Source organism: Cavia porcellus, unplaced genomic scaffold (assembly GCF_034190915.1).
Source record: "Cavia porcellus strain 051 isolate PalLab524CR breed Dunkin Hartley unplaced genomic scaffold, mCavPor4.1 scaffold_7, whole genome shotgun sequence".
Taxonomy (NCBI): domain Eukaryota; kingdom Metazoa; phylum Chordata; class Mammalia; order Rodentia; family Caviidae; genus Cavia; species Cavia porcellus.
The window spans coordinates 47,961,933-47,989,618 of NW_026947490.1; the positions used below are offsets into that span (position 1 = coordinate 47,961,933).

Here is a 27,686-nt window from a genome sequence, read left to right on the forward strand (position 1 = left end):
CGGGAAGAGCGGGGCCGCAGACAATGGACGCGCAGCGGGAGGGGGGCGACGGCGGGAACAGCCGGGAGGCGGAGCCCGGAGCGCGCGCTCCCCGCCCCCTGCACCCGTCCCCTCCCCCGCCCCTCCCCCTCCGCCGCCGGCTCGCGATCCGATTCTTGATCCCTGATTCCTTGGTCCTTGGTCCCGCCATGGGAGCTTGAGCACCTTCCATCCGCTCCCCCGCCCCCTGCCCCCGGGGCCTTGAGGGGGACGAGGCGAGCGCTTTGGGACGGAGCAGGGGGTGAGCAGACTCGGGAGCCCCCCTCGGAACCCCCCGTCGCCTGCACTGCCGGTCCAAGCTCGGAGTTCTGAGAGACCCAGAGCGCTGCGGATACAAAGGCGCCGGGCCGAACGGAGTGCCCGCCTAGCCCACCCGGCGGTTCGCAGCGGCGGGTGAGTGCCGGGCCGCGGGGGCGCGGGCAAAGTTTGCAAAAAAAAAAAAAAAAAAGAAAGAAAGGAAAACCAGAAGCAGAAAACGAAGGCAATCATGCTAGGGGCCAGGAGGTGCCCGGCCCCAGAGCCAGCGGGGAGGCCTATGGAGGAAGGGGGGCTTGGCACAGCCCCCTTCCGGTCCACTCGCCGAAGGCGGCGCGGAGTGCCCCCCAACTTTGGAGAGGGGAAGGGGCGTGCGTGGGGAGGGGAGAAGCCGAGGCCTGGAGAGCCCGGGACTTTACTCGGCCTGGGGCTCCTGTGGGGGCCTTAATGATCCCCGGGGAGCCGGTCGAAGCCGAAGACCAAGCTTGTGTTGGAGGTTGGGAGAAGATCCAGTGGAAGGACTAAGTCTGGAGGTACTGGAAGCCAAAGGAGTTTAGGGGTGCATGCACATATCGAGAGTGTGGAGAGACGAGGACAGGTATGCGTTCAGAGTGCACACTGGATCCTGGGGAACCGGCTGGGGACTGTAGAGGGTGTGTGTGTGCGCAACCCGAGGACGAGGCTGGTGGCAAAAGATGTGGACACTAGTAATGGGGGCCCTGGAGGGGGGCTGGTGCCGGCATCCTCTTCTGGACTCCTGTTTACCCGTGTGCTCTGCGATAATGCGTTTTAAAGGGCTGCTGGAGGATCAGTGTGCATGATTCTTTGTTTTTGTGTATGTGCACGCGTTGATGCACTGCGTGTACCTGCAGGTGGGCCCCAGGGTCTGGATGTGAAGGTGTGTTTCAGTGCTTGAGTGTGTGTGCGCACCCAGGGAGCGGCAGACCATGCATCTGCTGGGTGTTTGAAGATGTATATGTGTGTATGCGCAGGGGAAGGGGTGTGTGTTGGTGTGTGTGTGCTGGAAGAGGGGCTTATGGGAAAGAGGTGGATGGATACTAAGGAAGGTGGGTATGTAAGAGCAGAACAGGGTATATGTAAATACATATGTGTGCACCTGTGTCCTGGGAAGGGGTGTGAGTGTATCTGTGTTCTCATGTTTGTGATCTATGTTGAAGAGTGTCAGTGTGTGTACCTGCCTCAGCTGGGGGTGTGTATTTCACAGTGTGTGTTGGGGTACCTCATGTTTCTGCAGGCAGATTTTCCTGGCAAGAAGCCACGGGGAAGGGTGTGTGCAGGATTTTGAGGCGTTTTGGATGGCCCTGCCTGGGCTCAAGGGTAGTGCCTGGAGTATGGGAGACAGACAGGTGGGAGGGGTGTGTTGGGAGGTGCCTGCTGTGGAAGATGGGTTTTTTGGTGGTTTGTAGTCCTACAGGAATTTGGGGGCTTGGAGGAGCTAGGGATGGGAATAAGAGGAGCTGGGAGAGGCCACATAGTTGGCTTCCATGTCTCTGTGCAGCCCTGTCAGGCCACAGTTTTCTTGGACAGCTGTGTTGGAACTGGCTGCTTCGGAGTCCCCCAGCTCTGCCCTGCCTTTAGAATCTCAGATTCCTGAAGAGTCTGAATTTTGGTGTGAGGTAGGGGGAGAGGCAGCAGCATCACTGGAGGACTGAGACACAGTAGGGTCTCCAATGCATGGTACTGAGAAGTTGGCGTGGAGGTGTTTCTTTCACGAGTTTCGTAAGCAATTTCTGTTTTCTCTGGTGAGAAGCTTGATTAGGGTGGAGATGTGTGTGAGCTTTTGAGAGGACAGATGTTAGTATGGTAGGAAGGGATCTGTATTCATGGGCGAGACAGTGTGATACGGAATCAGTATGGATGTCTTTCTCCATAGTAGCTGCCACCTTTCTCTTTCTTCTCTCTTGTCCTTTCTCTTTTGGGGTGAAGGAAAGGAGGGACTGGCATCTCCTTTAGGTTGCAAGGCTTGTTGAGCTATTGCATGCTCTCAGCCATTTGTCTCTTGCTTGTTAGCTTGAGATGCGGAATTTTAAGAGCTGAGGCTGTGATTGTACATGGCCATTAGGGTCTCTGGGCAATGGAATTGGAATGTTAGAGTCTCTAATGGGCATGTGCAATTGGAATGTTCCCTCTTGAGGCTCCCTACCCTTACTAAGGTTCAGGAATAAGAGTTGTGAGGGTTAGACAGTGTTAGGACTAGGAACGGGAGCAGAGTAGGAAAAGACAAGATTTTCTTTCTTAAAAATGCTTGATTCCTTCAATCAGGACATCTCTCGGATGGTTAGCGTTTTGGGGGCTACCTAGGCACTTGCGTCTAGGATGATGTGGTCCAGCTTTCTAGGGTACCTTGCTGGTTCTTGTGTACACTTGCCACGTGCACATCCTCCCTGGTGGGGGCACTTTTTCAAGGCAGAGGAAATGTGGTCAGACAATAGGAAGTGCTATTTCAGATAGTACTTCCAGACTGGGACCCACTGGCCACTTCAGCCCCTCCTCCTCCATTGTTTTGCTTCTGCTTTTTATTTCCTCTAATTCTTCAGGGCAGGCCTCTCCGCTGTCTCCTTCTGCTTCATCTAGCTCTCCTAGGTCTGAGGACAGATTCTCATTTCCCTCGCCCTAGAGCAAGACAGACCTCCTCTGGAGGCAGAGATCTGGGACTCCCGTAGTCCCCTTTGAGTTTTATGTTCTCCAGTCTTTGCTTACTCTTTCTTTAACAGCTACCTGCAGTGGGAGGTCAAAGACAGGAGTCAAAGTTGGTTGGAATTAATACTTCAATAGCAGTATGACCTTGGGAAAGTTATTAAATCCTATTCCTGAACCTTGTAGGTGTCTCCGGCACCATCCTCCAAGCCCAGACTCAACACTGAACCAACCCATCCGTAAGGAATCCCAGTTCCCCATGGTCTCCTTCCCTTGATTTCAGTTTGCTCTTAAATTCTGGCTTTGAGCTGGGCATGGTGGTGACTCTTGTAATTCCAGCATTCAGGAGGCTGAGGCAGCAGGATCACTGCAAATTTGAGACCAACCCGGGCTACAAAGTGAGCCTCAGGCCAGCCTGGACTGCATAGTGAGACCCTGTCTCAAAAAAAAAAAAAAAAAAAAAAAAAATGAGGCTCATCCATACCCTAATGCTTTGACTTCAGACAAAATATGTAACTTTCTGAGGCCTCACCTGTTACACGGAGTTAATAATAGGTTCCACCTCTTAGAATCATGAAGACGCAGTGAAAAAATCTGGACCGGATTTTTTCTTTGAGCATCTGTTAGATGCTCAAAGGAAGTGTCAGTAAAGATTAGCCAGACTGACTTGGCTTCCACTTGATGGCCATTGTTGGGAGAGGTCTGGTAGCAGAGTCGAAGAGCTGGGCTTTAGTTCTTCCCTCTTCTGGCTGACCATGTCAGGTACTGCCACTGTGTTCTGGGCACCATGCAGAGCACAGGGAATGGAGGGGTGAATTTTCACCAGAGAGATGTGTTCAAGCATGTTTGATTTGCTGTAGCCCTGGGAATGCTGTATGGGGGTGCATTCTGGAGCCCACTGAAGCACAGAGGAACCATGCCTGGCTCTGGGGTGGGGTGTTAGGCTCAAGGAGATATGCCCTTAGCTGGATTTTAAAAAAAGTGAAACTCACATAACAAAATTAAACATTTTAAAGTGAAGACTTCAGTGGCGTTTAGCATATTCAGTGTCGTGTATCACCTTTATCTAATTAAAAAACTTTGTCACCATGTCAAAAGGAATCCTGTACCCTCTACGCTTTTGCTCCTGGCTTTTCCTGTCTCAGTCTCTGGCAATGGCCAATTCACATTCCATCTGTGTGGAATTACCTATTCTGAATATTGCTTATAAGTCATGTGTTATGTGCCCTTTTGTGTTTGGCTTCCTGCACTTATTGTAGTGTTTTTGGAATCTATATTGTAGCATACATCAGTGCTCCATTCTTTTTAATGACCAAGTAATATTCTATTATATATATATATATACACACACACACACACACATATACACATGTGCATATATACATATATACATATTTACATATATGTATATCTTAGCTGGATTTTGTTTTTTGGTCTTTTTGAGACAGGGTCTCACTATGCAGTTCAGGCTAGCCTTGAGCTTACTTTGTAGCCCTGGATGATCTTGAATTTGCAGTGATCCTCCTGTGCAATGATCCTCCCAAGTGCTGGGACAGTAGGTGTATGCCACCACACCTGACTCTTAGCTGGATTTTTTTTTTTTTTTTGATACCAGGGATCGAACTCACAACCTAGCGCTTGCCAGGCAGGTGTTTATTCCACTGAGCTAAATCCCCAGCCTCTTAGCTGGATTTTAAACAACAGGCCAACAGGGAGGAAGGGACCTGAAGAGGGCACAGCTGGTAGAGGCTAAGCATGAGCAAGAAGGCACATTGGGTGTTTGATACTGCTGGTTGTTTTTTTTTTTTTTTTTTTTTTTTTTTTGAGACAAGTTCTTGCTGTGCAGTTCACACTGGCCTTGAACTCACTAGGTAACTCAAATTGGCCTCCATCTCACAGTGATCCTCCTGCCTTAGCCTCCTCAGCGCTGGTATTACAGGCATATAACATCACCCTAACACCATGCCTGACTGGTGCTGTTGGATTTTGAAGTGTGATTTGGTGCGGCCTCAGTTTCCCTAGTTATAAAACACAGTCAATGAACCCTTTCCTTTCTTCCTTGGCTTTTCAGAGTTGGTGGAGGTGGAGGTGTTAGGGGAGAGAGGCGGGGATATTATTCCTCATCTCACAATCTTTTTTTTTTTTTAATGTGTTCTTTCCTCTTTCCTGGCAGCTCCCTCCTGTACGCCCCTACCCTTCTCCCTGTGTGAGCTCGTCTTCCTGCTTTCCTTGGTGACAGCGTCCCCTCTCTGGGTCGATCTGAAATTTCTCTTCTTACTCTCTCCAGGTGGGTAGTGTGCCGTGCATGATGAGATTTTGGCAGCCGAGGTGAAGGAAGGGGCCTGGAGTGAGTCCTCATACTGTCCCTGTCGCCTTCCCTTCCCCACCCTGTCTCTTGGTGTTCAACCTTGGTGCTCCACCTCTGCTGTAAACAGAAGACTGTTAGTGAGCCTGAGAGAATCTTTGTAGCTGCCTCTTCCATGCTGCTTGCTTCAGAGAGAAGCAGAGGCCTCTGTGGGTTGGTGGGGGCGCCCTTTGGAAATGAGGTGTTCTCCTGCTTGCCTGTGCCCCTGGCGTGGTTGGTAATTACAGATGAGACAGCCAGGAACAGGCTGGAGTGAGCAGAGCTGAGGCTATCCTGGTGATCAGGGCGGGGCGGTGAGAGGAGAGTGGGAAGAAGCTGGGGGCTGGGTGGGGCGGGAGGCCTGGCGCCCCTCACCCCCATGTCACACAGTCTAGAGGGGAGCCCAGCCTTGCCATGAGGAAGGTGGGGAATGGAGCCAGGCTGGAGAATCCAGGAGCCCCCAGAGGAAGGAGCAGAATATGTGAAGAGAGATTCGTCTGCTCTCTCAGCCTGGATGAGGACTACATTGAGGAGGAGCCAATTACACACCCACCGGTGACTGTCTTTTTCTGGGTAGGGTCTTGCTTCCCACTGCGGGGTTATGGGAAAGGGAAATAGAGGGGATTGACTGTGCAACCCCTAAAGAAGAAAGAGGTAAGAGCTCACATTTCGTTGAGCTTTTAGTGTGTGCCAGACGCTGATATTGTACATACAGGATTACACAGAGAACTCTTATTCTATTTTAAAGAGGTTTAGGCAAAGTGTGCCCCTCATCAAAGATTACGTATCTTGTAGAAGGCTCTGCCAGGTGATTTGGCTTTTTGCTCTTCTTAAAGTATTCTCTTTACCTTCCCTTGCTTTCATCCAGATTAGATATGATTGCTCATTATTACCTTTAATCCTGAACTTGAATAATTCCCTTAACCCTGAAAAGCAGTCAGCTGAAGAATAGAGCCTGTGTCCTGGGGTCACCTCTTCCTCCTGGTGGGCTACTCTCTGGGGCAGGGACTATGGCAAGGGAGTGACTCACCCTTGTAGCTCAGGGGTCTCAGGGGTCTTGTGACCAGGAAACTTACTGTGGAGGAGACTCTCACTGGCAGTAGGGTTTTCCTGCACCCCACCCTCAGCTCTTCAGACCCTCATTCTCACCAGTGCATGGCTCCTTCCGCCTGACCAGAAGACAGAAGGTGTTTGCATGTGGAAGGGTGGGTGGGGGGTTCCTTCTGACTTTTTAGGGTGAGGGGTTTAGACAGAAACAGGTGCTGAACCGGGGGTGTGAATGCAGTAACTTAAAAAACAACAGAGTGTGAACAGAAACATATTTTGTCACCTGCTTTACTCCAGGAATGGAAGTGACAGATATAAGGGATGGGGGAGTTGAGAATCCTCAGAAAAAGTGCCAAGCTCAGTGGTGGGAAGGGAGTTTGTCGGATGGGGATGGTTGATTGGTATGTGGGAGCCAGCTCAGTTTTCCTAGGTAAGAATGGCTGATTGGTCAGACCTCAGGCCTTGGACTGAAGGGGGAGGAGAAAGTTTTATGGGGAAACCCAGGCCTGCCACCCCCACCCTCCTGTCTCACACCCTGAGGCTCACTCTGCTGCTGTCCCCTACAATTCAATCTGGGCAACAGCCATATGTTCTTCCACACTCCTTCCTCGAGCCTCCGCTCTTCCCATCCACATGCCAGCCTCGGGGTGGCCAACTTTTCTATCCAGAGTGGCTGCTTCCCACTTCCTTGTGCCTTGAGGAGGCAGGGGCTGGGTGAACAGGGACAGTTGGAGCTTCCTAGCTCAGCAGCCTTGGAAGAGAAGAGAAGGAGCCATTTCACTGGAAATGTACAGGACGTTGGCCTGGGGCAACCCTGCTCATCCACCTCCTGCTGTCCACTTTCTCTCTGTCCTGAGGACACCTTCAGGCACCTGTTTTTCTTCTTGGTTCTTCCACAGCTCATCTGATGGGCAGGGAGGGGCTGGTCCTCTGCTTCAGCCAGGGAGGAAACAGCTCAAAGTCCCATGGCTGGGGATTGTTAGTGAAAATTAAATACATCACTGGGATACCTAGAAACCCCACTCACCCTCCCTTTAGCTTAGCATCCTGTACCTTGCCTGGGGTAGATGCCAAAGGAATTACTCACCCTTTCTCTTTTGGCAGTCCCTGATTCTCCCCCCTGTTCCTTTTGAGACTGAGTAGGAATGGGTCTGGGGGGAGTGAGATGCGATGGGGTGTGTGTATGCATGGACGCATGCGTGCATGCATATGCGTAGGTGTGCTGTGGTGGGGGCAGTGACTTCTGAGAGCTGGGGTGGGGGCAGGGGTGCCAGACAGACAGCAGAGCAGGTCTCTACAGAACCTGCCTAGCCAGGGTGGGTGGAGCTGGGTGGGGCGCTAGGAGCCATTCCAGTTCCAGAGGGGGAACATCAGTGTAGGTGTGTGTGTGTGTGTGTGTGTGTGTGTGTGCCTGTGTGTGTGTTTCAGTGTGTTTGTGGCTTTCAGGTGTATTCAGCTTCACCCTTTGCCTTAGATTGAAGTTAACTGAGGAGCTTGGTAGTGTTCTTTCCACTAGCGTGTAGCCCAGGTACTCTGGCATGGAATTCAGGTACCCTCCCCTGCTCCTGCACTGGGGTCCTCTGGTGAGAAGCTGTTCTGGAAGGCCAGATGACTGGGTGACCCAGCGCACCCCTCCCCATGCTACTCACCTATAAGGAGAAGGATCCTGCCCCCACCCTGGGTTGTGAGGATGGTGAGCTCATGTCTGGGCTGTCCTGGGAGAGTGCCTTGCTGCCAGTGGAGGTGGGGCGCCTGGTGCCAGCTCTGGGCTGCCTGGTGCTGTGTTTTCTAACCCAGCCCACTGAGATCCAGCTGTTCTTTCTGACCTCATGGACACCACTGTCACCTCAGATCCCTGGGGCCAGGAGAGAGGATGGGTAAAATCTCTGTTCTACTTTTGGTTCAGGGCTTGGGAACCAAAGCCCACTCTACCTTCATTCTTTGTGTTGTAGTGAAATTCATCCAGCACAGGCCTCTTGGGATGGGTGGCTTCTCCACTTGAGAGGCTGAGGGGGATGAGTGGTGAACATAAAGTTCTTAGGAGTGGTGGAAGATCGGATGCAGCTTTTTGGTTAGGGCTGTGTCCGCTTGAGCCTGCCACATCTGTGATCCCTGTCACTGGTGAGACACAGATGCAAGTCGACAGATCCTCCCCTTTCATATTGGAGTCCAGACGGAGACTTGTGGAGGAGTCTGAAGTCCTGCTCCAAGAGAAGTACACTTCAGAGTCATGGAATGAGGGTTTTCTTACCGTAGAGGGGCTGTTCTGGCCATAGTGACTAGGCCTAGGCATTTGCCTTCCCGACATTTTTATCTGTAAAACTTGGAGTTATACTTGAGAGTGAGTGGGTTAATCCACTGTCTCTTGGAAGGGAAGTGATGGGGGAGTGAGGGGAATGATGTGGTGGAAGGAAGTCATGGAAGGGTCTGCATTTCCTCCCGCTATCCCAAACCTTGAGTCCCATCTCATGTCCCTCTCATGTTGCTGACAGAGAGGCCTAGATTGAGCTCATCTACGAAACTCAGGGAATAGTCTAGCAAGGAAGGGAGACAAGCAGGGCCTGGAGTGCCCTTTGTATCTGTGCATCACTGTTCTGCCCCATGCAAGGTGACCTTATGACTTTATGGTATGCTCTGTCTCTGGGCAGATGTCTAGCTGTCTGGGTGCTGAACTGGGAGGTTGAATATCTGACTTGTTTCTTGCCCCCATCTTTCCCCTAAAAGTGGGCACCCAGCACTTTGAGAGGAACCTATGTTGATATGCTTGGGTTGGGGCTGTGATTAGTGAACATTAGTAACATTCGTGTACATGCCCACCTATGAGTTTGAATGGAGAAGAGTTTTGGGCATGTCTATAAGACTCAGGCTCTTCCCTAGGAACCAGAGGCCTTAAATGGGCAAGGGCCCACAGACTGCTCTTTAGGAAGAGTCTGCAAAGCTAGTTGTACCCATTCTCCTGCATCCCTGACTGAGGACAGGATAAGGGTCTGCTCCTGTTGGAGGAGAACTTTTGGCTTCTTGTCTTCTTTCCCATCTTCTTCCCCTCTCTGGCTCAAGTCTTCTCTAACTTCAGACCCAGGTGCCATCACATGGCTGCCTGATGCCTCCAACCCTGTACTCAGTAGAGGTGCGGCACAATTGTGCCTTTTTAAGGTACACTTCTGAGCTCTGTCCCTTTTCTTCCTGGCCTTCCTTTCCCTCGCCAAGTCACCCTCACTCCTGCAGTGCTTTCTCCTGGCCCGTCCTTGTGCTCTGGCTCATTTCCCACTTGGGGCCCAATGCAGCTGGGACTGGGTAGCTGGGTGCACCAGGGCTGGAGGTGGGTCTAAGAGATGGTGACCACAGTCCCTGGGGCCTGCTCATCTGTCCCCAGCATGTGCTGCACATGGGTTACTTGTTTCTGTGCCCCCTTGAGCTGTGTCCCCATGAGCAGAGAAGTGGGGAAGGGTCAATCTGTCTTGGTCTATGTTTTGGCCACTCCCCAACTCCAACATACATACACATACCCCGGGACCTTGCTCCCTCTACGCTTGCCAAATTTTGAATGTATTTTTTTCCAGAGGGCTCCAATTGTTTCCTGAAGAAACCTGATCTGTAGTGCAGACAAAAGCTGGGGCTGCCAAAGGAGAAACCCCATTCTCTCTTCCCCTCTGTCCTTATCCCCCCCCCCCCCCCCCCCCCCCCCCCGCTACCTCTGTAACCTCCCTCGCTTTGGATTCTGGGTATGGGTTCCAGGGCCTGGCTGCTATCACCTAGGCAACCAGGGGCTTTGGTTACCATGGTGATCAATGTGGGAGAAGCTGGGCAGCAGGGACAAAAGCCCCCACTTTCCCCCCTAGCCCTCCCCTCGATCCCCTTGGGATGATACTGAGACACATTCCATTAATTTTATTTCTGAAAGGCCTTTGGAGGGGAGCAGGGTCTCCTTTTTGTGCTGGGCTCTCTCTTCTCTCCCTCTCCCCTCTCTGGCCTCCTTTTAACCCCAGATAATCCATGGCTGGTTTGAGCAGGGCCCTGAGTGCCTGTGTTGTATCTTGGAAGTGAGAGGTGAGGTGAGAAGTCGAGGATGTGCTCCCTTTTCACAGCCTCCCACACCCCCAGCCCGGTGCGGCTCATCTCGCGCCAAGCCTGGGCTTCTCTCCCCACTTCGTCACCCCTCTGACATTTCCACTTGTTGAGCTCATCCAGTGCTCCCCTCCCCCGCTCTTCCCTGGGAACACTGCCCACCCGGGAGACCCTCCAAACCCTGGAGTCCTGGGGCGGGGGCTTCTGCCCTTCGCTCCGCATTCTTCCCTCCCCTCAGCCTCACCAGTGCTTAGATTGGTTCCCTAGGGATTTGGAGGGGACAAGAGGCAAGGATCTCAGCAATCGCGTTCATTTTTGGCCCATGTTTGGTAGGGGATAGAGGAGCATGTTTTGGTGTGTTTTGGGAACTGTGACTTGGGGTTGCAGGCCAGGGATGTGGATTTGTGTTGGTTCTTTAATAAGCAGCTAGGGGGAAGGTGAGGGCTCTGGGCTGAGCAGCTCAGAACAAAGAGTTGGAGGGGACTGGTACCTCCGTTTGGCTTGACATTTATCTGTGGCATCGACTTACTTCTCAGTGTGTTTGAAGCCATAGTTTTGGATAGGTTGCGTGTGTGTGTGTGTGTGTGTGTGTGTGTGTCTGTGTGTGTGTGCGCGCGTGCATGCAAGTGTGTGTGTGGCTTCTTTATTTAGTCATGCAAATAGCAAGATTTATTTATACTACCTCTTTCCCTAGTCTTGGAGGAAGTGTCTGGGGACTGGAGTGTGAGAGAGCTCCTGGAGCTAAAGCTTTTTAATTGCTTAACTGATTACTAGCTGCAAAGTTTATGAAAGCACTTCTTTCACCCCCGTGATTCTCTCAGCAAACCCACTGAGTGGGTGTGATTACCTTCTCTGTTTTACCCGTGAGCCTACCCTGCTGCCTAGACTGCTGAGAAGTCAAGTAACTTGCCTGAGATCACACAGCTACTTTCGTGGGAAAGGTCGAGAGAGAGCTCAGGTCATGGCTTGCAAATCCCAGTCTCTTTTTGCTGATGCTCTGGCAGATGTGGGCATTCAGGTGGTAGTGAGGAGATGGAAGGTGTGGGGTTTAGTGTCTGTGCGCTCTGTGCCACTCCTTTCCCGTTTTCTTCATCATCCCTCTCACTCTGGAATATACTTGTCTTTGAGCTTCAGTTTTTAAGAGGAGGACCAGAGAGAATAGGCTGGAGCCACATCAAAAGCGCTGCAGGTGAGATGTTTGAACTACACAGGGGAGCAACCAGCAGAAGGTGTTTGGGGGAAGAGTGGTGGAGCGACAGATGGGGATAAATGTGGGTCCTGTTTGCAGCAAATTGTGGAGAGATGTTCTGAGTCAGGTTGAAATATTATGTCCCTATCACCTAAGCATGGCCCGTTCACACAGTTGTTTTGACATGGGGATATTGACAAACACCCATGACCCATGGTCTGCCTTCACATAACTCTTTTAGAAGGATAAATGAATGGATCTCACATCTGTTTTATTACTGTACACTTGCAGTTGCCCTGATAAATCACATAGGTATTCATTTACTAGGTGGGTATCACTTACTCACTCTGTGCCCACAGGAGGGGAAAGGGATGCAAATGTAATCCAGTCATACTGCTTATTCTCAGGTTGCTGAGGGTTTAGAGTAGTTGGAGAAAAGTTAACTGTCCAAGGCAGTTCAGCTTAGCTCTTTATATAATTGGCCTCTCTACAGCGTTTGACCTGGTTGACTGTATTCCTCCTTGAAATCCTCTTGCATTCTTGGCTGCCCTGAGGCCCCACACTTCAGGTCTGGGGCTCATCTGGTCTTACCTTCTGCACTCCTCAGCCTGCTTTTTCCTTTGGATCCATGTGCATTTTGGAATTCTTGGTCCCTTATGTAACCCTTTCCTGAGGTGATGTTGGTAGCTCTGCGCATTTTTCATGAGACATGGGGATTGAACCCAGGGCCTTCACACCAAGCCACACCCTATCCTTTTTGGAGACAAAGCTTTGATAAATTGCCTAGGCTAACTTTGACCTTTCAATCTTCATGTCTCAGCCTCCTGGAGTGCTGGGATTACAGGCGTGTGCCACCATGCGTAGCTCAGTTCGCATTTTTCTGAGTCCAGCTTCTTCCAAGCTCAGCTGCCTACTGCCTCTGAGCCATGAGCTTCACAGTGGGAAACAAAACTCACCATGTTCCTCCCCAAATGTGCTTTCCTGTCATTCCTCCTCACTTCCTTTAGGGCATGGTCATCTTTACCAGGCCAGGGACTCTAATGCTGCCCTTCACCTCAGCCAGGCTTTAGTCCTTTCCTTAGGTCTCACTGATTCTATCACCAACCTCTGTCTTAAACATCACCATTTTCACCTCTCCCCTAGATCTGTCTGCCCCAGCCGAGTCATCACCACAGGACATCCTTGCTGAGCTCTCTGTTTCCCTCTTTCCCTGTGTTCCAGTCTTGATCTTTGTGGCTAAAATAGGTTTCCTATTGTGGTAGAAAAAAACCTGGCTCTTCACTTGGCCTCTAGCTCTCTCCCGTCCTCAGCTGTGGCCGCCCAGCATCTCTCACTCTTGAAATGCACAGAACTCTTTGCTGCTTTTGATGTCTGATTCCTCAACTCTGGGCTTTTCCTTCCTACCATGGGCCTGTTTTCGGTTATCATTTGTGCAGGGGCACTTTCCAGAACTGTTTCTTTTATTTTTAAAATTTTATTTTAAAAATTTTATTTTAAAAATTTTATGTTTATGAGTATGTATTTGCAGTACATCATGATTACATTCATCATGGGAAGTTGGTCCATGTGCATAACACATCTTAATTCTTTATGTGTTCCCTTCCCCTCCCGTGTCTCCCCCAGAATACTCAGTTTAAAGTAGTTCCATGGAGTTGTCTCTCATGATTTCCTGTCTTTTTCCTTCCTTCACTCCGATGTGGTCATTCATGTTTGTCTGTTTACTTGTTTTGTGTGCATCTCCTCCCTAGACTGTACAAAGGCTTTGTTACAGGACTGTGTACCCAGGGCCTAGCGTAGTGTGTGTTCATAGAAGGTGCTTAAAACAGGCTTGGTGAATCAGTGAATGAGGATAGGAAGTAAGTGTGCGCAGTGCATGAGCAAGACTGTTAGTGGGGTTAGGGTAGAGGGGAGATGATCCTGTGTGTCAGAGGCTTCTGTGGGGTCAGCTTGGCTCTGAAGGATGATGGGTGGACTTGGGGGGCCCCCTCACCTGAAGAATTAGAAGGTAAAGTGTAGATGAAAGAGGCTGTTCTTCAGCCCATAAGGAGTCAGACAAACCTGTGTCTTGCCTATTCCAGGACTGCAGGCTTTTGGAAAAAAATTCATCATATTACAAGTGATTTTCATCCCTCGCCACACCTCCTAATATGTGTGGGTACCTGCACACACCCCACACATACACACACAGCCTTGAGGAGTGCAACCAGCTTAGCCTCACTGGTGACAGTGGGTGTGTTTGTAATAGATGTCGGAGAGATGGTTCCATAGAAGCAACCATAGGTAGTGCCCTCTGGGAACACTCAGGAATTATGAGTGTGGGTAGAGCAGAGGCCTGCAGGAGACCCTAGCCAGGAGCCAGCTGCTTTGTGCTGTCTGAGGTCTCCACTGGTCTCAACCTGGCCAGAACCAGCAATCGCTGAGCCTCATTTTTCCCCTGGCTGAAAACAGGAAACCACTGCCCTGGTTTTCCCTACCAGGAGTTTCAGGGTGATTGTATTAGTTAGCTTTCCTGTTGCTGGAACAAAAAGGAGGAGAGGTTTATTTTGGCTCATGGATTCCATGGATTCATTGATAGTTGATCAGCTCCAGGGCAGAAATAGCATGGTGGTGGGTCCAGTGGTGGAAAGCTGCTGGAAGCAGAGAAGGGAGGAGCTGAGCACAGGAATATACCCTTCCAGGTCACACCCCTCAAGGCTACCTCCAACAAGGACCCACCTCCTAACAGCACGTTCTCCTATGAACTCATCAGTGGTTATTAATCCATGGGTGAGATAGTGCCTCCATGACCCAGTCACCATCCAAAAGTCCCACCTCTGTGAGACTCTTAGGGGGCCATTTTCTTTTATTTATTTATTTTAACTAATTTTAGAAAGCAAAAAGAATAAAAACGATGATACAAAATTTCAAAACAAAATAATAGGTTAACAATGGCTAATGCACTGCCTACTGTTATTTTCAACAGAGTTGCTCAGATTACAAGATATAGGCATGAAAAATTGATTAAACAATGAAAGCAGAAGCCATTCTTTTCGATCTTTTATTTTTAAAAAAATCTATTTAGTTCGTTTTATTGGTATGTTTTCAGTACATAATAAGTACATTCATCTCGGGGAATTTAGTATACATACATATCTCATCTTAATCATTTTTATTTCCTCTTCCCCTTGAGGACATTTGAGATCTAAACCATAGTGTTGGCCTTCCTGCCGTGGGGTTGTTGCTGCATCTGCCCCTGTGCCTGAGTCCTGACTGCAGTAGGGCTGGGGGCTCTTTCTAGACGCAGGGCAGTTGGAGCTGAGCCCACTGAACTGAGCTGGAACCATAGGTGACCTATCCACAGGAGTGGCGCTGCCTACCTGAGCCCCTGGGGGTACCTTGGGGGTGCTCTTCCTCTGCCCCGAACCACTGGGGACTCAGCTTCCTCTAGCCAACTGCTTCTTCCCCTTAGGAGCGTCGCTTGATTTTTCTCTGAAACAAGCCCACTCGTCCAGCAAAATAGAGTCCCTCAGGGTGACGGTTGACTTCCTGAAGGTGCCTCTTGGCCTGAAGAAGCCGGTGCTGAAGGAGGTGGCTGTGGGGCCCCCCAAGAGGCCCCAGCCTGCGGCCCTGGAGCGTTACAAGGCACGGCGTTCAGACGCCATGGACACCGAGTCCCAGTACTCGGGCTATTCCTACAAGTCGGGCCACTCCCGCAGCTCCCGCAAGCACAGGTGTGTATGTGTGTGGGAGTGATGCAGATGGAGGGAGGGCTGCTGAAAAGACCCCAACCCTTCCCTTGACAGTGTGCTGTTGCTCTGGCTTCTTGCTGCAGGGACCGCCGGGACCGACACCGCTCGAAGAGCCGAGATGGGAGCCGTGGAGACAAGTCAGTGACAATCCAGGCTCCAGGAGAGCCCTTGCTAGATAATGAGTCCACTCGAGGGGATGAGAGGGTGAGCATCAGTGGGATGAGGTGGTGCATGTGGGCATTTCCAGAATATCCTTTAGAGGAGTGGGAGGCAGTCAAGAAGGGCCAGGAGGAGAAGGGCTTAAAAATCTGGACTCCTTGGATGAGGCCACATGGAGAGGATGTCTGGTTATACCTCCTTTGGCTTAGCATCCCAAGGTAGGGCTTTGTTGTGGAATTCAGAGGATGTCAGTGGGGCTGCTTTGGGAGGCAACAGCCTCTCCTTCCTTCCCTCTAGAGGTGGGGTGACTGGGGATCCAGAGTAGGAGGGCCATGGTGGTGGGTGAGGTCTGGGGTGTGAACAGCTTGGGAGTTGTCCCGTGTCAGGTGTGGACACTCCTTTGCCCTCTGGTGTCAGCCTGTGGAACAACATCACCAGGGCTCTAGGGAGAGGAGGTGTGAGAGTGTAGAAGAGGAGAAATGGGGGTGGGAAGCCGAAATGGGGGGTAGATGGAGGAGGGACCCTGGAAGAAAGTTTCCCAAGACAGTGAGCAGGTTGCTTTTGTCCTAACCTCTGTGGCCTGTGCTGTTTCTCTGGTGGGAGGATAATGCGCAGAACATAGTCCTGGAATATGGGAGGCTCAAGATTTGAGATGACACTGTGGTGGCCCAAGCCTCATTCCTCCTTTCTTTCTTCTTGGGAGCATCTTAGGGGGCTGGAGAACCATCTCCTTATTCCTCAGGAGAAATCCCCATGACTGCCACTGTGAGTTCTTAGGTCTGGAGGGAACTGCTCTTTCCTTTTTCTAGTCCCTTTCCCTGTGACCTGGCCTTATGGGTTCTTGAAGTGACCCTAAGTTGCTGTCAGCTCACCTTTTGTTGGGATGAAGTTCTTGAGACCTTGACCCTTGAGAGGGCAGTGGGTCCTGGACTCATATGGTGAGGGGGAAACCCTGTCTCTTAATCCAAAAGTGGCTAGCACATCTACTTTCTATATACTCAGATTGGACTTTCTCCCATGCTTGGAGAGGAAATTCCTAACCTCCCTGATCACTGACCCTGCCAGGCTGTGTCCTGCCTCCACACATCAGTGTCCCAGTTCCATAGTCCTTGTTCCCTGCGGGTCAGGATAGGACATTTGTTCAGGCTGTCTAGGAAGGGAAGGTGTGGACAGAGTGGTCGTAGGATTCCTCTGTGGATGCCCGCCAGTCCCTGCAAAGAAACAGCTTGAGCAGTCAGCACTGTGAAGAGCACCTGGGCACCTCAGCCTGTCCACTCCTTGCCTCCAAGAACAGGTGACCTCTGTGCTGTGGGCATTCAGATGGCCCAGCAGTGCGGGCTTCACAGAAATCCACCATGACCCTGAGCCTGCACTGTGTCCCCCTTGCCCTCCTCTGTCCATTCGCCTCTCCTTGTGGTGTCCTCTTCTCTGTGCGGCTTTTGTCAGGTCACTCCCTTAATCAGAAATCAGTGAGTGCTCCTGGTGCCTGGAAGATAGATGCTTATTGCTTAGCCAGGCATTGCCCTCAGCCTCACCTTCCTTGGCATGCTGTGCTCTGCTCCTACACCTGAGCGCCCAGCTCTCACCATCCCCCGGGAGCCTCAGTTGATACATCCTCACCCTAAGGGCTCCCCTCCTAGCTCCTGCTGAAATCAGAGAGTGCTGCGCTCCTCCTAGAACTTTCGAACGTTGGAGCGATTCATTGTTAGAATGTGGGGTGGGTCTGCGGTCTGCACGTCTAACCAGTGCCCAGGTGCTGTCTACACTAACCCGCAGAACACATTTCTGGTAGCCAGCCCCTAGAGATCATTTAATCCAAAGATTATCAGTCTTGGATGAAATTAGAATCATCTGGGGAGATATTTTTCAAAAAGATTGACAACCAGATCTCTCTCTCTGCTGTAATTGGCATCCTTTCCGACTCCCTGGGTGATTCTAATGTGTGCAGCTGGGGTTGGGAGCCACTAATTCAGCCAAGCTTGTTCATGTCACCTCCCGCCTAGGGTCAGCTCAGGTCCGTTTGTTGCCCGAAGCCTGCCTGTTTTGCCTGGTGAGTCTGTCCCAGGATTCCTGTCACTGCCTGAGCAGCTCCCTTGGCGCTTGTCCTGTGCCCTCTGTCCCAAGGGTCTTTGCTGTCTGTGCACGCAGCGTTTTCCTCGCCCCGTGCTCAGTGACTGGTGGACAGCTCCTCCTTCAGGGCTGAGGCTCTGGCTGGGACACAGTGGAGCTCAGTAAATATTTTGCTGGTTGCATGGTTGTTGATTACTCTTTTCTCTCTGCTTGTCCTTTCCTATTTCTTCCTCTGTCTTTCTGCTCCTCCTTCCCCCTTCCCTTTTCTTCTCCTCTCCTTCCTCTCCCGTCTCCCTCGCTGTGGACCCCTCCTACCTATAGGATGACAACTGGGGGGAAACAACAACGGTAGTTACGGGCACCTCGGAGCACAGCATCTCCCATGATGACCTCACACGCATCGCCAAGGATATGGAGGACAGTGTCCCACTGGACTGCTCCCGTCACCTGGGTGTGGCAGCAGGGGCCACTCTGGCCCTGCTGTCTTTCCTCACACCGCTGGCTTTCCTGCTGCTGCCCCCGCTGCTGTGGCGGGATGAGCTGGAGCCGTGCGGGACAGCCTGTGAAGGCCTCTTCATCTCGGTGGCCTTCAAGCTGCTCATCCTACTGCTGGGCAGCTGGGCTCTGTTCTTCCGCCGGCCCAAGGCCTCGCTGCCCCGCGTCTTCGTGCTGCGCGCCCTGCTCATGGTGCTCGTGTTCCTCCTTGTCGTCTCCTACTGGCTCTTCTACGGCGTACGCATCCTGGATGCCCGTGAGCGCAGCTACCAGGGTGTTGTGCAGTTTGCAGTGTCACTGGTGGATGCCCTGCTCTTTGTGCATTACCTGGCCGTGGTCCTGCTAGAACTGCGCCAACTCCAGCCTCAGTTCACACTCAAGGTTGTGCGCTCCACAGATGGGGCCAGCCGCTTCTACAATGTGGGCCATCTCAGGTACAGTTCCTCGGAGCTGGACGGAGGTGCGCCGTGGAGAAGTAGGGGAGGGTGGGATCGGGGTCTGAGGTGATGGGCTGGCAGGAGTTAAGTGCTCTGCACATAGCAGGTTTCCGACATTTGCTGCTTAATGGGAAAGCATTTGTAGTGTTTTGGGGCAAGATGCTGGTGAGAGTGAACCACGAAATTAGAGATCAGGAGCTTAGAGGAGGAAGGACCAAAGGGGAGAGAGATTTGGGGCATGGACAATGAATGGTCATTAAACCAACCTGGCCAGGGCAGGGTGTCCCTAGAGGAGGAGATATGAGAAGAGGTGGGAGAATGTCATCTCCTACTGCACTTGTGAACAGGGACCCTTTTTCTCCCCTGGAGAGGGTTTCTGAGTATCCAGAGTATCGGTAACACTTCTTTGGTCTTGTCACAAATCTTGGGAGGATGCTGAAGGGTGATGAGGGGACCCTTGGCTGGGGACCCAGGCCCACTGCCCTCTTTCCCTGGGCTTCAGTATGGCAGGGAAAGAATAGCAGGCCTGCTCCAGGAAAGGTTGGGAGCCTGGTAAGTAGACACCAGGCTTGAGCCAGGCTTCCCGGAAGCAGCTTGTCCCTGTCGTGTGTCCTCTCCTGCCCTGCCGACCTGCCCTGATGTGTCCCTTTCCCTGTACCCCTTGTCTGTCCCTTCTCCCTCCCCCTCCTGGCCGTCTCCCCCACAGCATCCAGCGCGTGGCAGTGTGGATCCTGGAGAAGTATTACCATGACTTCCCTGTCTACAACCCTGCCCTCCTCAACCTGCCCAAGTCCGTGCTGGCCAAGAAAGTGTCTGGCTTCAAGGTGTACTCTCTTGGAGAGGGTGAGCGGCCCTGCTCCTCCACCCCTCCCAGCCTCTTCCCAAGCAGGATCCAAGTGCCTTCATTGCTTTTTCTCTCTCACCCTTCTTCCCTTGCTTTTCCTTTCTCCAGCCTATGACCCAGCCCCCTCTGTTCTGTCATTTCCCTTGACTTCAGGTGGCTGGCCTTAGCTGCTGATTCAATTTGCTGTCCCTTTAAGCTATGGCGTGTCCCCGATCTGGCTCCTCTGTTCTGCTCATCAGCCCTGGTTGGAGCCCTTGGGCTCTCTGAGCCGAGAACCTTCTGAACCTGGGAGGACCGTGTGCAGGACCCCTTGCCCTTACAGTGCCTTCCTGGTCGCTTTCCTGCAGCCTCTCCCAGAGGTGGCCAGGAGGGCTGGGAATGGGAGGTATTGTCGGGTGGGGGGACAGTTTCCTTCTGGACATGTCGGATTCTGTCTCTTGAGCTCTGGGCCGTACCCTGATGTGACCATGTCCTCTTATCCTGATCCTGTGCAGAAAACAGCACTAACAACTCCACAGGCCAGTCTCGGGCTGTGATTGCAGCAGCCGCCCGGCGGCGGGACAACAGCCACAATGAATACTACTATGAAGAGGCAGAACATGAGCGCAGGGTGCGCAAGCGCAGGGCCAGGTATGCCCCTGGGGCAGAAGGGGGGAAGCTGGGCTGAGGGGTGGTGTTGCCTATGGGATGAGCTGGGACAGGAGGCCCAAGGGACCTCGGGGACTGCTGGACTCAGACGAACAGCGATGACACAGGGGTGTGCATGGTCGTTTTCAGTGCTGCTGTAACAGATTGCCATGAGCTCAGCAGCTACAAAGCACTGCACATTTATCATTATCCATTCCTTGGGTCAGACTCAGGCTGACTGAGCCGCCTGTTGAGGCTTCACCCAGCTGAAATAAGATTGCTCTCACTTGAGGCAGGGCTTCTCCACCCAGCTCACTGGCTTTTGGCAGAATTGCTTCCTTGTCATGCTGCCCCACATACAGTTTTCAGAGTGACTTTGTCCAGCAGGAGCAGTCGCTCTCTGACCTCGGCCACCAGCTAGAGAAGACTCTGCTTTTCAAGAACTCCTGTGAAAGCTGGTGGTGGTGGCATGTGACTGTAATTCCAACATTTAGGGGGCTGAGGCAGGAGGATCACAGCACAGACCATGTGAGGTTCAGCTTGGGTTATGTAGTGAGTTCAAGGCCAGCCTGAACTACATAGTGAGAGCCTGAAGCCAGACCAGCAATAGAAAGAACTTGTGTGGTTAGATTAGATTAGCTCCAATAGGGTAATTCTCTTATTTTAAAATCAGTGAATGTGGCACATTTATAAACCATACTAAAGTTATTGAAACACGAGGAAGTGGGGAGTCTGCTAGAGGTGGGGGTTCTTGAACTCTACTGAGTGCAGTGAGCTAGGGACTCATGGAGAGATGTGGCCCTCCCTGGGACTGAGGCTTTTTCCTGGGGGATTTGGAGGCCTGGATCAGCAGGTGGAGATTTTTGTCTTCAAAAAAATGAAGTTACTTGCATCCGTACTTTGGTATATTCTTAAATGCTATGCTCACTCCTCTCACACCCCTGTTCACATTATCATGTGAACTTACGTCCTGCCTGGGTCTTGTGTTGACCCCGAGTGCTGCTGGGCACTAGGGAGCAGGAGCCAGGAGCCTTGTCACCAGCATCCTTTCCCCCTCTTCTAGAGGCAAGTGGTCCCCTGCAGTAGAATGAAGATCACCAACCCTGTTTATGTGACATTCCAGGAGGAGTCACCTTGAAGGAAGGACCCGTGGTGGACCCTAGAGTTTAGCTTCTCTCTCATGTGCTGTCACCATCATTCTTGACACATGAGGTCCCCCCACTCCATTACCTTGCTGTAACTGGGGGATGAAAACTGTTGTTTGGTTCATCAAAGGCTTATCCTTGGGGACAAAGGGATCTTTTCAGAAGGAACTCAACTGAGAAGCTTATGGGGAGCAAAATTAACCCCAGCATTCTGGGAGTCTGAGGCAAGAGGATCATAAGTTTGAGCCTAGCCTAGACAACTTAGTAAAATCCTGTCTCAAAAAAAAAAAAAAAAGCAGACTGAGGATGTAGCTCAGTGCAAAGGCTCTGGCTTCAGTTAATACAGAAGAAACAAAAGAATAAACTTTTATAGACTTATTTGTGTATGCCTGCCCACAGGTACTCAGCCCAGAAGCCGTCCTAAGCTCGTTGGAGGTCCCATGTCCCTGGGTTTCTGGATACCAAGGTGTAGGCCTCATGTCCTTTCCTTGTCCCAGCACCTCATATCAGTCCTGCTCTTGAGCCACATAGGTTTTATTTTGTTTTGTTGGAATTCAGGCACAAGAACTGTATTACATACCCATCTCAGCTCTTCACCACTGCCAACGTGGGTTTCTTCGGTCTTTTTTCTTCTCCCAGTACCGGTTACCTTGCACTTACCAGGCAGGTGCTGTGCCACTAAGTTATATCCTGGCCCCTTCTGCACAGTCCTTTATCTGATTTTTTTCCTCGCCTTCAATCTGTATCCTCACTCTATGCACACTGAGAGCTCCTACTTCAGTGTGTTTGATTTTCTTAAAACTTACACATATCTTTGTGTAGATTTCATGTTGGTTTGTGTGCCTGTGTGCTTTCAGTGTAAACTGACTGCCTTTTTCTGCTGTTCCTTTTATCCTGTGGGTGTCATCTCTGCATAGTAGCTTACAGAGCACTCCCAGTGTCTGACCTGTATTTGGATTTTACTTTTCCATTTTGATGGAGAAGTAGTGTCTTGTTAAGATTTTAATTTGCATCTTTCTAGTTACCAGCCAGTAACTACCCTGTGTGTTCTTTTCCTTTTTTTTTTATTTTAAAGAGGATAAAACTAGGGAAAATAAAATAAAACCAATCAAAATAAACCAGTGTAAGTGATAGAGGACTTCAAAACCTTACAATATCAACAATAGTTACCATAATGTCTTTTTTTATCTTTAAAATAGCTGCAGATACCTTCTGATATGATAAAAATCGAACAGAACACAACAGAATAGAAATAATAGAAACAAAACAATGAATGCAATAAACGACTTCAAAATAAGCCAATAGTAAATCCAAAATGGCAACCTGTAATATGTCTTGTTACCTTTTAAAAATAGCTGCTTATGCCATCAGATTTAACATAATCAAACAAAACAAAAGAGAATGAAACCCAACCCAGCAAAACAATGAAAGTGATATGGTTTCCAGGTGGGGATCGCTTCCTGGTGAGGCCTGGTTCTCTTCTCTCCCTACGCAGTCCGAGAATGGCGCTGACTCATGGAGAGAGGCCTGGGTCTGGCTGTTCCCACTCTGGCAGCAGCCCACTCATCTGCCTTGTGTGTTCTTTAGTCTTTTTTTCTTCTGAATTGTCTGTTGCCTATTTTCCTAAGGAATTCTTGCCCTCTTTTTCTAGCTGTTAATCCCTTGTTGGTTTTAGATGCTGCCTATATTGCCATACTCCCTTCAGATGTAACTGTGTCATTGCTGTGCTAGCTGAACAGAAATCTTGTCATTCTGTTGTAATCATCCCTGTTAGTTTTTGATGTGATGAAGTGTGGCTTGGGGGTCTTATTTAGGAAGGCTTTTCCTATGGCTTGGTGGGATGCTTGGTCTTTCCTTCCTCTAGTAAAGTTCCTAGTCATCTCTGAGTTTGACACTAGATTTGTCTGGAGTGCCTGGGTTCACTGAACTCTACAGCTGTTTCTTATTCCCAGTGGGGGAACCCTCCACATAAGTCCAGCCCTTGGCTCTAGACAGGGGTCAAGAAGAGCACAAAGGTCCGACCTTTTTGGGGTGTGGCTGTCAGAGCTGATATATGGGAGGAGGGATGAGAAATGGGCACCTGGCTGAGATCCTTTCTGTCCTGTAGGCTCGTGGTGGCCGTGGAGGAGGCCTTCACTCACATTAAGCGGCTGCAGGAAGAGGAGCAGAAGAACCCCAGGGAGGTGATGGACCCCCGGGAGGCAGCCCAGGCCATCTTCGCATCCATGGCCCGTGCCATGCAGAAGTACCTTCGGACCACCAAGCAGCAGCCTTACCACACCATGGAGAGCATCTTGCAGCACCTTGAATTCTGCATCACACATGACATGACGCCCAAGGTAGGCCTGCTGCTCCTGCCTGCTTCCTCTTTCCCTTCTCCTTCCTTGACCTCTCCTCTCTGTCCCTCTCCTCTCGTTCCCTCTCTCTTATCTCTGCCTCCTTCTTATATTCTCTTCTCATTTCTCTGTCCTCATAGAGTGAAATTAGGGGTGGTGGGTGAAATAAGGGAGGTGAACACTCAAACTATTTGGGGCTGGCTGAGACCTATTTCTTAGTTTCATAAGGACTTCAGAATTTCCACATTCAGAGTCCCACCTTTCCCCACTTGGCCCCCTTTACCTCCACAGATGATCTTTGATCTATGCACACTTTTAACGATTGCCCTCTCCTCAACTCAGATGCCAGCTTCCTAGAATGGCTTTGGCTGAGCTGTCCTTAGTGAACAGGTGGCTGAACATGATGTTGCCCTGAGAGCTCAATCCCCTTCCAGCTCACACCTGCATGGCACTAACTATATAAATAGTGCGGGAAAGATGGATGAGGAGCTTGTCCAGATGCAGGCTGTGCAAGAAGAGCAGAGGATGGGAGCTGGGGAGCTGAGTTCCAGTCTTGACTCTGGAGCCACACGGTTTCTGTGGGTATCGTCTTCCTCATCTCCAGAGGAATTTCTGCACTGACAGTCTCAGATACTGATTCATACGCATAGAGAGTGCTCGGGGGACATGTCCTTGGAAGCTGTGCCCAGGGGAGGAAGAGTGGTGGGTGACAGTATCCAGGCAGCTCCCTCTCCTCTCTTTAGGCCTTCCTGGAGCGGTACCTGGCGGCTGGACCCACCATCCAGTACCACAAGGAACGCTGGCTGGCTAAACAGTGGACACTGGTGAGCGAGGAGCCAGTAACCAATGGGCTTAAGGATGGCATCGTTTTCCTCTTAAAACGCCAGGACTTCAGCCTGGTGGTTAGCACCAAGAAGGTGCCGTTCTTCAAACTCTCCGAGGAATTTGTGGATCCCAAGTCGCACAAGTTTGTCATGAGGCTGCAGTCGGAGACCTCGGTGTGACTGTGTGACAGCAGGGGAGTGGGAGACGCTGGGGCTTCTGTGGGGTGGGAGGGGGCCTGATTCTCAGGCCCAGCCAAGTCCCCACTGCCCTTCTTCCTCTTGCTCTTGTTTTTTACTTGAATTGACTTACTCCTCACCCTGTCTTCTCCCTCTTCCTCATTTTACCCCATGTGAACCTGGAGAGACCTTCTTGCTGTTGACAGTATCCGGGGAACCCTCCCCTCGTTTTTGTATCACTCCAGGCCCTGCAGGAATCAGTGCCTCTCTGTCTCTCCCCTTCCCTGCAGCTTTCCTCAGATGCCAGTCCTTTCTGAAAAGACACAGGGCCCTCTTGACGTACCTGTCCCTCCTGAGCCCTACTTACAACGCAAGTTTTGGTAGCATGTTTTCCAGTGGTCCATGACAGGTCTCTTGGGGGCACTGATATGACCCAGAGAGCTCTAGTGCCAAATTCTGCCAAGGCAGCAGCTCCCCTCTCCTACCCGTAACAGACCCTGAGTTCCTGGGCAGAGATGCTCCTGCCACATAGTTAGGAATTCCCACAGCACTGTTGCTTGCAGCTGCTCTCCCCCATCCACTCATGCTAGAGCAAAGAAAGATCCCATCCTTTACCTGGAAATCTCTACCTGCTGTTTCTGATTGCATGGTCACGCATGGTGCCAGCGGTCAGAGGTGAAACGCCTCTGACAGGGCCCTGGAGAAGGTCCTGAGGGTCTTTCATGGAAAGCTCCTGAGAGGAAGGGGACAAATCCCTGAGTTGGGAAAGACCCTTGCCTTGACCCCTGCCCTCAGAACTCACCCTGGCCTCCCCTTTGTTCCCACTCTTCCCAGTGAAGGATGGGAGGTAGACTCCTGGATAGACTTAGCAGTGTGCCAACCCTGACAGACGGTTTTCCTTCCTGCACCAGCCGCCCTGGGCTTGCTGGCTTCTCTCAGCTGCAGAGACCTGTTGCCTCATTTCTGTGGGGGAGGAGCCAGCTCCTCCTGTCCCCTGCCTTAAGTCCAGTTCTTTGCCTCAGGGGTCACTTTTCCTTGGCCTTCCAGGGTCCCCTCCTCTTCTCTTCCTGTTTCTCTGGGCGCTATACTGGGGTCAGGGACCAAGATTATTGCCTTCTGTGGGCTCTTAGCCCCTCACCCCATTTTACTTCCGTAGCTTTTATACCAAGTCCAAATTCTCAATAGTTTAGATCTCATTCTGAACAAAATCCAGTGGCCCACTGGTACAGAGTCAATTTTCAGAGTCAATTTGAGCCTTTTAATTGAAACTCCTTTAAATTATGTAGTTATCACCAAGGGGAATAGAAAAGGAAATACCAGTATACATCCTTCCAGGGTCCATGTGGAGGACCGTTTTGGTGGCTGGGATGGAGCCTGCACCTGGATCAGATCTCCAAATAACTCATAGTACCCCTGATGGGTCCTTCTTTTCCCTAGAAAATTTACTGGTACTTGCCTTGCAAAGCACACTTTGGGATAGGCTGACCTTTGGTCTCTCCCCTGGGAGGCTGCTTCCACTCTGTAGGGGCAGCCCAGGGGGTGACAGAGCCTAACAATCTATCAGGGTTTTTCTCCTGTCCTTTCTGAAAGGGTATCTCTGTCCACCACCGGTCATGGGAGAGGGGTTAGGGGTTCCTCTGCCCGAGCTCACCTTGTCCCCATAGGAGTGGCTTGTCGGGCTGATTTAGGGAGAGGCTGAGTGAAGGTTAGCCTTGGTCTAGGGCTGAGAGAGTCCTTGAATAAGCCTTGGTGAAATGCATCCTGCCTTGGCATCCTGGGAAAGCAATCTTTTCTTTAAGAACCTGATTTCAGAGGGGTCCCTTCTGGGTCACATAAATACCTCACTATCCTGGAGAACAGGGCCTGGATGGTGATTGGGGTCTTTGCCTTGGTGGGCAAGAATAGGGTGTGTCGTCTGAGGAGTGGGTTGGGGTGGGCAGAAATAAAGGAAATGGGATCTTAGTTGTTGCCCTAGATTTAGGGGCGGGGGAGTGTTTATTTTAAGAACCTGCCATGTTTTTAATCACTGTGATTTTTTTCATTCTTTTTTCCTGAAACAAGAGAAATGTGTTTTCCCAACTCTCTCTTTTTAAGCACTAAGGGCTGTGACTGAGAATGGTAGCATTTTGGTTCTTTGCGTCAGAACTGTGGTATCTTCGTCTTCTCTGGTTATTATTATTATTATTTTTTAAAACGTCAGGATGAGTTGGCCAGCGTATGGCTCTGTGTGTGTGTGTGTGTGTGTGTGTGTGTGTCTTGCTTCTCCTGTAATGGGAAGTTGTCTTCATGCTGTGAACTGCTGGGGACGGCTAGCCGACTCAGGCCCTCTGAGCTGTTTGCCCACTGGCCGTCCCACCGCTCACTGGGTTTCTGTCTCTCCCGTGCCCCCCACCCCCAGGGGATGCTACGCTGGCTCCCTCCAGCCTCTTGTTTCTATGACTACGAGGCAAGCTGGCTCATCCCCTCCCGGGCCTTGGAATGCTCGCCCCCCTTTCCCTCCACACCACCACACGGTGCCTCAGTCCTTCACCTACCTCGCCCCTCTGCCTCTCTTCCCACTGGTCCCTGTCTTTCTCCCACACCAGCGTTTGTGTTCTTGTGTTTATTCTGATTTATGTCCCTTTGGTCTCTGACTTCTTCCCATTCCCCTCTACTTCGTGGCTTGATTTTTTGCCTCCCCAGCATACTTCAACATTTCCATTGCAAACCCCAGCACAATACCCGTGACGAATAGATGCTGGGATCCCTGAAAGCTTTCTCATTGGAAACATCCATTTCCCAGGGTTTGTGCTTCTCCCTGGTTCTGGGCCTGGATGAGCTCCCTTGTCCCTTTGTGGTATCCGTCCGTCTGTTTTCTCTTTCCTCTGCCTTCCCCACGGGGCAGTATCTGCTGATGAGTTCGGACCTGGTGTGTGAGTGTTGTGTGCAGAAGGGGACTTTTTGAGTCCCTTCCAAGTGAGACTGTAAGTGTAGAGTTTCCCACTGTTGGATCTAGATTTTTTTTGTTTTGTTTTGTTTCTATTTTTTTTTCTTTTCTTTTTTGGTTACAGAGCTGAGACCTTGTGCATGCATGTAGAAAATTGTAAAATGTAAATTTTTTTAATATATAAAAAGCTTGTTTTTACAGTTTGCAGTGGATCTAAACATTATGGCAATTTTAGGAATTTTTTTTCTGAAACATAGAAACTAAAACTGTACAAAATTTTTTTTATATATAAAATAAAGACATTTGACTTTTGTGGGGGCA

The 27,686-nt window shown here is 50.8% G+C and overlaps 1 protein-coding gene across 1 annotated transcript; it reads left to right on the plus strand.

Annotated features, from left to right (window-relative positions):
• The first annotated feature begins 124 nt into the window (after positions 1-124).
• On the plus strand, positions 125-27,686 carry Vangl2 (VANGL planar cell polarity protein 2). The gene is made up of 8 exons (XM_003466573.5): positions 125-432; positions 15,046-15,307; positions 15,409-15,529; positions 17,876-18,483; positions 19,193-19,329; positions 19,825-19,960; positions 23,210-23,441; positions 24,182-27,686. Exons 2-8 carry the CDS (start codon positions 15,237-15,239, stop codon positions 24,440-24,442), a joined length of 1,566 nt encoding a protein of 521 aa, XP_003466621.2. The 5' UTR covers positions 125-432; positions 15,046-15,236; the 3' UTR covers positions 24,443-27,686.